Here is a 10,647-nt window from a genome sequence, read left to right on the forward strand (position 1 = left end):
TTGATAATCGCTCCGTGTGATGTTTCTTCTCTCCAAACCCTAACAATTTCGTGACCTAATGATATGACATCTTTTCACATAACTTAATACCTTTTTATAGGTTTACATTGCTTGGTCTTCACGTATTTAGTTAGGTTTAGGAACCCGACCAAAAAATATGACCTAACGAATCCAAACGTGCCCTTAGGTATTCCAAGGTGTGAATACACGTTTCCCATTTGCTAAGTTTGCGAAACCAGTCCGCAAACTTCAAAATGCAGCAGAAATTTTTGGAATTAAGTCTGCGAACCCGGTATGCGAACCTGGTTCGCGGACTTCACTGTCTTCGGTATTCAATAAAAACTTTTTTGGCCACAACTTTTCCATCCGAACTCGGAATGACCTCATTCTTTTTGCATTATTTTTATCTTTCAATTCTCTTAAAGATGGTGATGATAAATCCTTAATTTGATGAGTTAAGATTGGTATTTGTCCATTCTCTTTATTTTGAGCGTTTTGCTCCTTTTCGGATGATTCACCTAATAGAGGCAAATAAGAGAAAACAAGAGTAATAATGCGAAAATATGCAAGAATAATAGCTAAAAAAAGTATGGAATGGACACTAAAATCATATGAATTATGCACTTATCAATGATTCAATTGGTACCGGTTAAGAAAAACTATTGTTATCTTGATTTTGTATGAAATCAATTGTTTAGGCTTACAAAATTTCGGTGCAATTGCGGTGCTTATAATGTCTATGTTGTTTCAATTGCTTCCGGTTGAGGTGAATAATTACACAAGTTGATATATTTTGGTTTGTATGAATTATTGATGGCTTAACGAAATAAAAGGTGTACGGGATGAGTTGTTTAGTCCAATTCGATTCCGGATAAGAGAAACTAAGTTAATTCTAATCTTAGTTAGACTTATCGAAGTGAGGTTTCGGTTATTCAAGTCTAATCGAATGCCTTAACAAGAAATTCTAGTTAACTAACCTAGTACTTGTCTTGTTTAAAATTGAAAGGTTTAAGTTTATAGATAATTAGAACTTGATGAGAAAAATAGAGGTTAACTTTATTTTGGTCTTATCGATTAAGCGGTTGTTTTTGAACAATCGGTTTAGCAAAGGGACTAAAGTGCTTAGTTAATTTTTGTTTTGTTAAAATAAATTGGAAAAATTGTTTCGGACAATTGTTTCCTTGGTAACATATCAAAATAAAACTACTTGTAGTTTCGGTTTTGATATTGGTTATGAGAACATGATGTGTGGAACCCTCGTGCCTAACTCTACAGGTTGCAAGTCTATAGAGATTTGTAAGATTCTTTTCGTGTTGTCCTTTATTTTTTCGTTTCTTTGTCATTTTTGTGACAAAAAGGGGGAGAAATATATGGAGTAAACAAGCGATACTGGCATTGATTTTATATTAATTGGTATCACTAAGGAAAAGAACAATGGTGCTTGAACGTTTATCTAACGAAAGAGTGAAAGCACAAACTAAAGGGGGAGTAACATGTCATATGAATTGGTATAACAAAGACGTGCGGATTGAATATCTACCTATCTTCCTTAGGGGGAGTAATAGCTTTGTTACTATAATGTCAACAACGGCATTTTTAAGGATTGAATGTAAGCAGTTTTACGGTATTGTTGAATCGGGAATCAATCGTATGTGTAATGAATTCTTGTAATTTGTTTATCCATATGATGTAAGATTTTTTCACTAAAATTGACAAAGTGAAAGATTATTAAAGCATTGCTCGGTTGAACCCACCAACCTATGACTAGGCGAGGGTACCCAAATATACCTCGAGATAAAACTTTTCCTCTCTATAATTCTTTTCTCCGAAAGTGATTGTCAATGGACTGAGTCGAGACAATACAACTAATCGGTTCACACTTCATGTGATCGTCTATGGGTACGAGATCGAGACAATACAACAAAGAAGTACGACTTGAAGACTTCATTTGGGATTCGTGAAGCCAGATCCAACTATTTTCTCTGTAGTTGCGTATTATGGTCTTACTTTTCCTACCGTATTGAGTTTTATCTTCTCTAAAATTTACTCGAGATTTATCTCAGATAGGTAAGATATAAAAAGTAATCACAACAGTTCTTTATCTCAGACTCTTGTGATTCCGTGATAACTTTTTCAATCAGTTGGGTTATTGTAAGGTGGCTAATATTTCTAGGCTATTCTTCGGGAGTATAAGTCTTGGGTATTATTTGAGTTTCCTGTTCACCTTGATTTATCTAAAGACGGAAACAACAACCAGAATAGACATATCTTTGGAACACAGATTTGTTTATAATTCTTCGACTTTGGGTCGTAGTAACTCTTAGTTGTGGATCAGATCAGCTAAGGGAATCACGTGCCCAGAGTACTGCTGGGATTCAAGAGGCGTAACGAACGCGACTGTACCTTAATCGGCGTGAGACTTGGTTAGGGTTCAACTACATTCCAGTTCGAAGTTAACTTGTAGTAGGCTAGAGTCTGTAGCGGTTTAATACAGTGTGGTGTTCAAATATGGAAAAGGTCCGGAGGCATTTCTGCATTTGCGGTTTCCATGTTAACAAAATTTCTGGTGTCTGTCTTATTTCTTTTCTGCATTATATTTGTTTATATAATTGAAATATCACAGTTTCTGCGTAGTTCAATCACATTTGATAAATCCGACCTTGTTGGTTGGATAAAAATTGTGTTAGAGCATAGTTCGGTCAGCCTCGCATGCGTTGCTATATCAAGCATGTTTGTCAATTTTAGTGATCAAAACTACAAGTCTTGATTTCTAGCCTATTATCTAAGTCTCGGACTAGGATAAGAAAAGTGTAGTTGAGTTCAAGGACTTCATGGCGATTCAACGACAACGACGAAGATCTACACAAGGAACCGTGGAACTTCATCAACAAAAAGGTATGTGAAGACTTGAACTTATCTATCACTCAAAAGTCTATCTATTCTATCTCCTACTTCTTATGAGACAAAACCCGTATGCTATATAGACTAGATCAAACACATTTGATATTTCGGGCTGAGTATTCAATGCTTATATTTTTCTTGAAATTTGTGTTGGTAAAGCTTTTCGCTTTAATCAGGTTTATCTTCACCTAGTGACGAAAGTCATGAAAAGTTTCAATCACTTTTTGGAAATTGCTCTGACGCGAATCGGTCTGTGAATAACGGCTACATAACGTCCTCTAAGAATGTCTCAATGATTGAAATGAAAGTTTAGATTACATAACCATGTATTCCTTGAACCGAAGTTTTCGAACTTTGTTGATCAAGAAGAATTGGTAGGATTGTGGAATTGGCTTGCCAAGTACGCGAACCCAGTCCGCAGACACAGTCCGCGAACTGTCGGAAGTTTTCATACCGAAAATTTTTACTGGGTTTTTCCACTAACTCGTTTGTGTGCTAAGTCTGCAAACTCAGTCCGCGAACTGGAGGAAGTTCTCGACCGAGAATTTCTGTTGAGTTTGGAAAACTCAATCAATTGAACTTAAGTCCGCGAACTTGTTTGTGTACTTAAGAAGTTATGATCTAAAGATGTGCTCTGAACTTAAATATTAAATTACTAAGGAATGCTTTATGCAAACCGTGGCTATAATGTTCATGAGACGATTCATCGAATCGAATCATCTTAAGTTTCAATTGTGTCTCGTGTAGTTACATAAGATCTCATAGCAATTGAACAACTCTCTAACTAGTTCGTTTGAGTCAAGTGAACTAGTTATGGTGAATGAGGAACCAGGTTAATATGAGATGCTCATATGGTTAAACTTTTGGTTACTATATTGAACCAACATATGCGTACACGTTTGGGCATGGTTCTCACGAACCCAGTAAACGTGTACCACAAGTGTGTTTGATAAGCTGTACTTTACGATCTAACGGTTGAGAAATATTAGCTTGAATCTAAATCAGGTTTTCATCTAACAGTGAATAGGATTGCTTAACAACTAAGGCAAAACCCTGATTTGAAGACTATATGTAGGAGACATCTAGCTTGAGAAAAACTAAATCCCCAAACGTCTGTGTGATACTACCGGGAATATAACACCGGATTATTAATTGGTTCATGTTACCTTGATTTTATATCTAAAAACAGAACAAAACCTAGGGTTTATCTGTGGGAGACAGATTTATCCTTTGATAGACTTTTCTGTGTGAGACAGATTTGTTTATTATCAAAGCCTTCGATTTTGGGTCGTAGCAACTCTTAGTTGTGGGTGAGATCAACTAAGGGAATCAAGTATGTAGTATCCTGCTGGGATCAGAGGCGTAGGGGTGCAACTGTACCTTGGATCAGTAGGAGACTGATTGGGGTTCAACTATAGTCCAGACTGAAGTTAGTTTGCAGTAGGCTAGTGTCTGTAGCGTCTTAATACAGTGTGTATCTAATCTGGACTAGGTCCCGGGGTTTTTCTGCATTTGCGGTTTCCTCGTTAACAAAATTTCTGGTGTCTGTGTTATTTCTTTTTCGCATTATATTTTATATAATTGAAATAATACAGGTTGTACGTTGAAGTTTAATCAATTAGAGATCAGACCTTGTGGTTGTTGATTTTATTGATTAACACTTGGATATTGGTCTTTGGTACCGTCCAAGTTATCTCTCTTTAATTTGACTCGCAGATTTCTATTTGCTTGAGTAACAATCAAATTGAGAGATTGAGATATTAACTCGTTGATATACTTTTAATTGATTGAGTCTTGTTGATTCTCTTGCAAGTATATTCGAGTTTGTCCATACAGATTGCTAATCACAATATTGGGTGTTGTTGTTAGACCCCCGCTTTTTCAACTTGATCGACAATCGAGCATTGATCTTTGGTACCGTCCAAGTATTTCTCATATCAATCAGGCTCACGGATTTCTATCTGTTCGATTTGTTGATTGGATTGAGAAAGAGATAAAGCTCTTTCATATATTTCTTGATTGAGTCTCGCTTTTTAAGTTGGTGCTCGCTGAACTATATTGGAGTTTAGTTCATACATATTGCTAAACGAAATTTTGGGTGTGGTTGTTATACCCCGGCATTTTCGGAAGCAACTCTTAGTTGGTGTGACATCATCTAAGGGAATCAATTGCGTAGAGTCCTACTGGGATTCAAGAGACGTAAGGAGCGATTGTACCTTAATCGGTGGGATACCTTTTAGGGCTCAACTACATTCCAGTTCAAAGTTAATTGGTAGTAGGATAGTGTCTATAACGGCGTAATACAGTTTGGTGTTCAATCTGGACTATGTCTCGGGGGTTTTCTGCATTTGCGGTTTCCTCGTTAACAAAACTGCTGGTGTCTATGTTATTTGTTTTTCTGCATTATATTGTTTATCTTTATAATTGAAATATCACAGGTTGTGCGTCGTTGATCAATCACAGTAGATACACTCCGTTCTCGTTTCGTTTGATACGACTTGATTGATTCTTGGACATCGGTCTTTGGTACCGTCCAAGTTATCTCTTTGTAATTAGGTTCACGAATTCAATTTGTAAACTTTCTAATCGCAAGAGATAAATAGATATAACTCTAGACACTATTCCTTGATTGAGTTTAGCTCTCTGATTTGTGTTGAGTTTATCCATACAGATTGCCTAAGAAAAAAGTGGTGGTGTATTTCGGTACCCCTGCGTTTTCAATAGGTATCAGAGCATGTAAACACGCTAAGACCTAATAAGTATGTATTTGAAGCAATCTGACTATATGGACAAAAGTTCAATCTCAATATTCGTACTGCCAGCATTTGATGTCTCAAATTACACATGGTGAAAAATTGTTATGCGTTCCTTTTTACAAGCCTGTGACTTTGAGATATGAAAATTTGTAGTTATTAGATATGATGTGCCAACAGTGGTTAGAGACGGAAATACTATTGCGAAGCCATTGGGACAATATAGTGAATCCGAGATTAGCGTTGCAAAGCATAATTCCGACGAGTTAAACACTATTATCCACGCCAAGTTTTGGACTAAACAGTAAAAAGCCGGGATATTCGGACTAGAGCGTCCTGGACTTCGAAGGAGTGGATTAAAGCTTCCAAAGCCCACTCAAAATGAGACTCGACGTTAATTTCTACAAGATAAATGTCTTGCTTCTCGGTGAGCTTAGTAACTTCTTGTGAAGCAATTCCACCTATTACAGCAGCTACAGTATGGAGCTCCGCACCACCAAATCAATGCATTTCACTGATCAAGTCGTCAGTCAAGGTTGTCCCGTTGCAACCCAAGTCACTTAGTACGCCAACAGCTAGTCTTCTCCTCATCCACAGCACCATCAAAAAGACCAAGAATCTGTTGTAGTTAGTAGCAAACGGGGTCAATAGCTCGGAGCAGAATGTAGAACCCAACGGCAATACTGTAGTCTTCATCAGTCGAATACTTCTGCAACTCCGACAAGGTAGGAGAATTGAACATCTTCAATAGGACAGTATCTGCATACCAGCTCGGGATGGTAACAGCCATGGCTGTATGACCTTTTTCACATTCAACTACATGTATCACAGCCGAGTTTAGATCAACCTGAAAATTTTGAAGAACACAATGTTGCCATTAGCTTTTACCAGCATACCGATAAGACTGGCAGAGTAAAAAAGAAAGCATATTAATTACAAGCAACAGTCTTTATATCAATTACCTGCTCAATTGGTACTATTTTACATTCTGAAAGATTACGACCATTAACTTCCACCCAACACTTCATTTCATTTCATGTACCCTTCCAGCTTCAACCTCATTCGGTGTGTCAGTTTCAAGCTATGAAAAATATGTCAGAGGATTTGAACCAGAGTGAGATCAGAAACCACAAAGCATCTCGAGCACACATACAGTTCATAAACAGCTAGAACTTCGGGTAAAGCTAAAACTCTCAATTAAGAGAAGAAAAATATATTTACTCTCAATTAAGAGAAGGAAAATATATTTACTATTGATAGTCATTCAAACGATCTGATCAAAGAGTGCCATCATAGAATCATACATGAACAACCAAAGGTCAATCAGGATAATGCAAATTTATTATACAGCATCTCACACGGATCCCTATAATGTCAGGTAATGAGGTTCAGAAAAAATGATCTACCTTTCGCTTAGCCAGGATATGACTTATTCTATTCTTTGCAGCAACAGTAATCTCTCTATAATTTTGATCCACCGAAATCCATGTTCCTGAGATACAAATGAAGCGTCAAGCAAATCAAGGGAATCAAGGGTATGAGTGCAATATCAATGTAGTGAAGTGGCGTTAGTTGGGTACAGGATTACAGAATTTTTTTTAATGTTTCCTTTGGAAATGGAAGCGGGATCTCTGCCAACTCTTTTTAGAATATCTCTCACCCTTCTTCTCAACTGCAAGAAAATCTTCCTCGGCTTTGGCTTGGTATGTCTTCTGCAAATTCACGTAGAATTCTGTTGAAGAAGTCATATCTGGTATAGCTTCCTCAAGAGGTGCTTCACCATCACCTTCAGAGCTGCCACCATAACCCAGAAGTCTGGTGATGCAGAATCAACTTCAGCTGCACTATCATCAACCATTTTACGCAAATTGGAACTAATGCCTCGAGAAGCAAAATGAATCCACCACAGCAGCCTTGATAAAATAGAGTAAACGTTCCACCCACCAAAGAAAACGGATAAAAACAAGAACATGTAGGTAAAAGACTACAGGAATGTCATGTTCTGCCTGAGAAGCGAACAAACACATTTTGCAAAATAGTTTTAGCACATGAACGACACATAACAGTTTCAAGTTTCGACTAATTAAAGAACAATTTACTCACGAAACTGAAGACAGAAAGATAATCAATGAATCCTCTAATGTTTTTCCTTTTGGACTTATATCAGCAATAGATCATAACAATATAGGAACGTGCATACCAGAAAATCCAGCTTTTCAATCAACTACGACAAGTTTGTCGTATTCCTTTCCCAAGATTGCTGTTTCCATTGAAGCCACTGGATTTATACCATTGATATCCCCTTCTATAAACAACTTCAGCAACTTGTAAGAAATCCCACTGACTAGTGTCACGCCCTTATATCCACCCTTAACTACAGTTGCTACGGGATGTCCCAACTCCCAAGTTCCAAAACACAATCTCAGGCACATTCGAGAACCCACTCTCTCGAAACCTCTTCTGTATCTCCCGGTAATCCGTCTCCCAGTCGCCGTTAACTTTATGCAATACCTCACCGTAAGGTTCAATACCATACATAGTGACCTTACCAGAAGCATGGATAAACTTCACATCAGTGAACACATAAAGCCTCTTTATCATTTCATCTTCCTTCAAGTTCTCATCAACTGCTACTTGCAATATTTTGTAGATAATCTTCAGGAAATCTGTATTACGATGGAACATCATTTCTTCTCTGATAAAATATTTCTTGAATCTCAAATTGTCGCCTTCAATCTTCCGCAGCTTAGGAAACTCACAGAATTCCATAAGTTTTCCTTTCCAAGGTCCTTGACTCATCTCTGATACTAACAAACTAAGAGCGACGGAGACAAGTATTGCTCTTCTACCTGTAACTCTGTCGCAAATTGCAAGAGAACCTTTTAGATTACTGACTTTCAACAATTTCTCCACCAATCGCCTCCATTGAAGCTCTGCAACGTTACAATCATATTTGGAAGCCGCCAAGATCTGGTGAGGTAGTAAAGTTTCCGCAGCAATCTTTATATCTCGTCTTACACTCTCTCGAAAACACTTGAACTTACTTTGTCATGCTTCATGAAGGTTTTCCAGTACCTTTTCAAGGCAACATAGGGAACTTGGTTGTAAGGCAACATCGCCCAGTTGTTTGAACTCATGTAAATTTCAGGTAATTTTAGTGCACCACGAAGAGGGACGAGTACTTGTTTCCTTAGACGATCACGGATTCTAAATGTGTAATGAGGTTCATACTCTGGAAATGAATCACGAGGGAAGATTCTTCTGGCAATACTTTCACACAAAAAAGTTGACTGATCATACGATGAGTCTAAAGATGGACACCACTTTGAAGCAAAACTAATGTTCTGAATTTTACCAGAATTCAGGTTTTGCAAATCAGAAACTAAACACTCAGCGAAGACGTCAGAGATTCGGTCATGTAAGAATCTGTAATTCGCATCCCCATTGTACATCTCGATTGCTCTTACTGCTTTCCTGATTCTTGCTTCATTTCTCTTTCTACCCGCCTTTTCTTTCACTCTCTGAACTCTTTTCATACTATCCTGGATCCTTATATCTGCAGGTACTTCTCGTCTGTAAGTCATCCGTTCACCCCTGCTCATAGGGTATACTTTGAACGGTGATTTGGGGAGCAGCAGCAGCGGCTCCTCCTCCTTGCGAGATTCCTTTGCTAATATCTGATGGAGAATCTCAGGCAGGTCTTTGAAATAACCAAATTCAGCAAATGCCTTCAAATTACAAGCCAGGGTTTTAGGGTGATGCTTATGAAGCCATAATGCTGCAGCATAAAAACTTCTTTTATCTGATTTTGTAGTCCCTCTAACGCCCCTTAAATTGCATATCAACTTCAAAGCAATCGATGAATCAAAATTCCAAGCTAATTCTAATCTTCTAATCACCCTTTTAGATTTCATGCCAGGAACAACATGGTAGAAAAAAAAAATCAAATAATGGGTTTCCACTCGATGGTGGTGGTGGTAGCGGTGGTGAAGGTGGATTAAAGATTTTATAGATTTCGGGGGGTCCGGTGAGTTGTGACACAGAGCAAGAAAGTTTGGGTAATACGCTACGTATGAGACCATGGCGGACCTGTTGACGAACAACACATGAAGATGACATTATAGGCATTGTGTTATTATGTATGATGGAATGATGATGATAATGATGATATAAATTTAGATATTACCTATGTTATTGACACGAACTCATGCCACTAAACTATATGAATTCAAAACTTGATGTGTAAAAGTCGATAATCAACTCGTTCTAGTGAAAAAACGCTAGAATTTAATCTCTTCGAACGCCTTTATCGCCGGTATTTAGATTCAGGGAGGAGTTGAAACTCACCTCTATTCGAACACCTTAATCGCCAGTACTCAGATTCGGGGAGGAATTGAAACGCACCTCTCTTCGAACACCTTAATTGCCGGTACTCAAGAATGGAAACTCACCTCGATTGAATAGGATACTCACCCAGGAAATCGACATTGGAGAGCGATTTTAACTACATGTATGTATTATACCATAATCCGATTATATCTACCCTTAACCTAATTGTGCCCCCGCACCCTAAAACCGAAAAGTTGAGCCCCGGTTGCAGGCGGAGGTGATATCATGTTAATTGGCCGACCTTTAGGGAGGCCTTTCATGGTAAAATGTAGCTTGTCAGTCATAATAAATATACAAAAACATCAAAATTGGTTTTTTTGTTTTTCCCATTTCATAAATTAGGCTATAATTTGAGATAATCAACCAAATTTTCTTCAACTACCATTGAAGAAACAAATTACCAATTCAAACTTCCCCAAGAAAACCATTGAATCGATCGGAATCGGCCAATCGGGAGATTAAAATCAATTTTCAAATATTCCAATTTTGGCTGAATAAATCATATTAGGATAATTAAGACAATCATATATCATTAATTTCGAAACCGCATTTTTACGTGAAGGAATGGATGATTTTACCAGTAAACACGATCAGATAGATCCAG

The 10,647-nt window shown here is 37.6% G+C and overlaps 1 protein-coding gene across 8 annotated transcripts; it reads right to left on the minus strand.

Annotated features, from left to right (window-relative positions):
• Positions 1-5,685: 5,685 nt before the first annotated feature.
• LOC113357311 lies at positions 5,686-10,249 on the minus strand. 8 transcript variants are annotated; one of them, XR_003363565.1, is made up of 4 exons: positions 10,002-10,249; positions 7,061-9,743; positions 6,617-6,735; positions 5,686-6,501 (listed from the first exon to the last, which is right to left on the minus strand). XR_003363565.1 is itself a non-coding variant. In XM_026600679.1 (2 exons), exons 1-2 carry the CDS (start codon positions 6,680-6,682, stop codon positions 6,283-6,285), a joined length of 285 nt encoding a protein of 94 aa, XP_026456464.1. In that variant the 5' UTR covers positions 6,683-7,034; the 3' UTR covers positions 5,686-6,282. The 8 variants fall into 8 exon arrangements, 1 of the variants encoding a protein (XP_026456464.1); XR_003363563.1 differs by having other exon boundaries at positions 9,841-10,249; XR_003363569.1 differs by having other exon boundaries at positions 7,061-7,493; positions 7,855-10,249.
• Positions 10,250-10,647: the final 398 nt, after the last annotated feature.

Source organism: Papaver somniferum, chromosome 3 (genome assembly GCF_003573695.1).
Source record: "Papaver somniferum cultivar HN1 chromosome 3, ASM357369v1, whole genome shotgun sequence".
Taxonomy (NCBI): domain Eukaryota; kingdom Viridiplantae; phylum Streptophyta; class Magnoliopsida; order Ranunculales; family Papaveraceae; genus Papaver; species Papaver somniferum.

What these genes read in the sequence shown, in the direction of transcription:
- LOC113357311 (XM_026600679.1), bottom strand. Translation starts at nt 6,682, where the DNA reads ATGAAGTGTTGGGTGGAAGTTAATGGTCGTAATCTTTCAGAATGTAAA. An exon ending in AAATAGTACCAATTGAGCAG is followed by an intron (nt 6,502 to 6,616) that starts GTAATTGATATA and finishes CAAAATTTTCAG; the next exon opens with GTTGATCTAAACTCGGCTGT.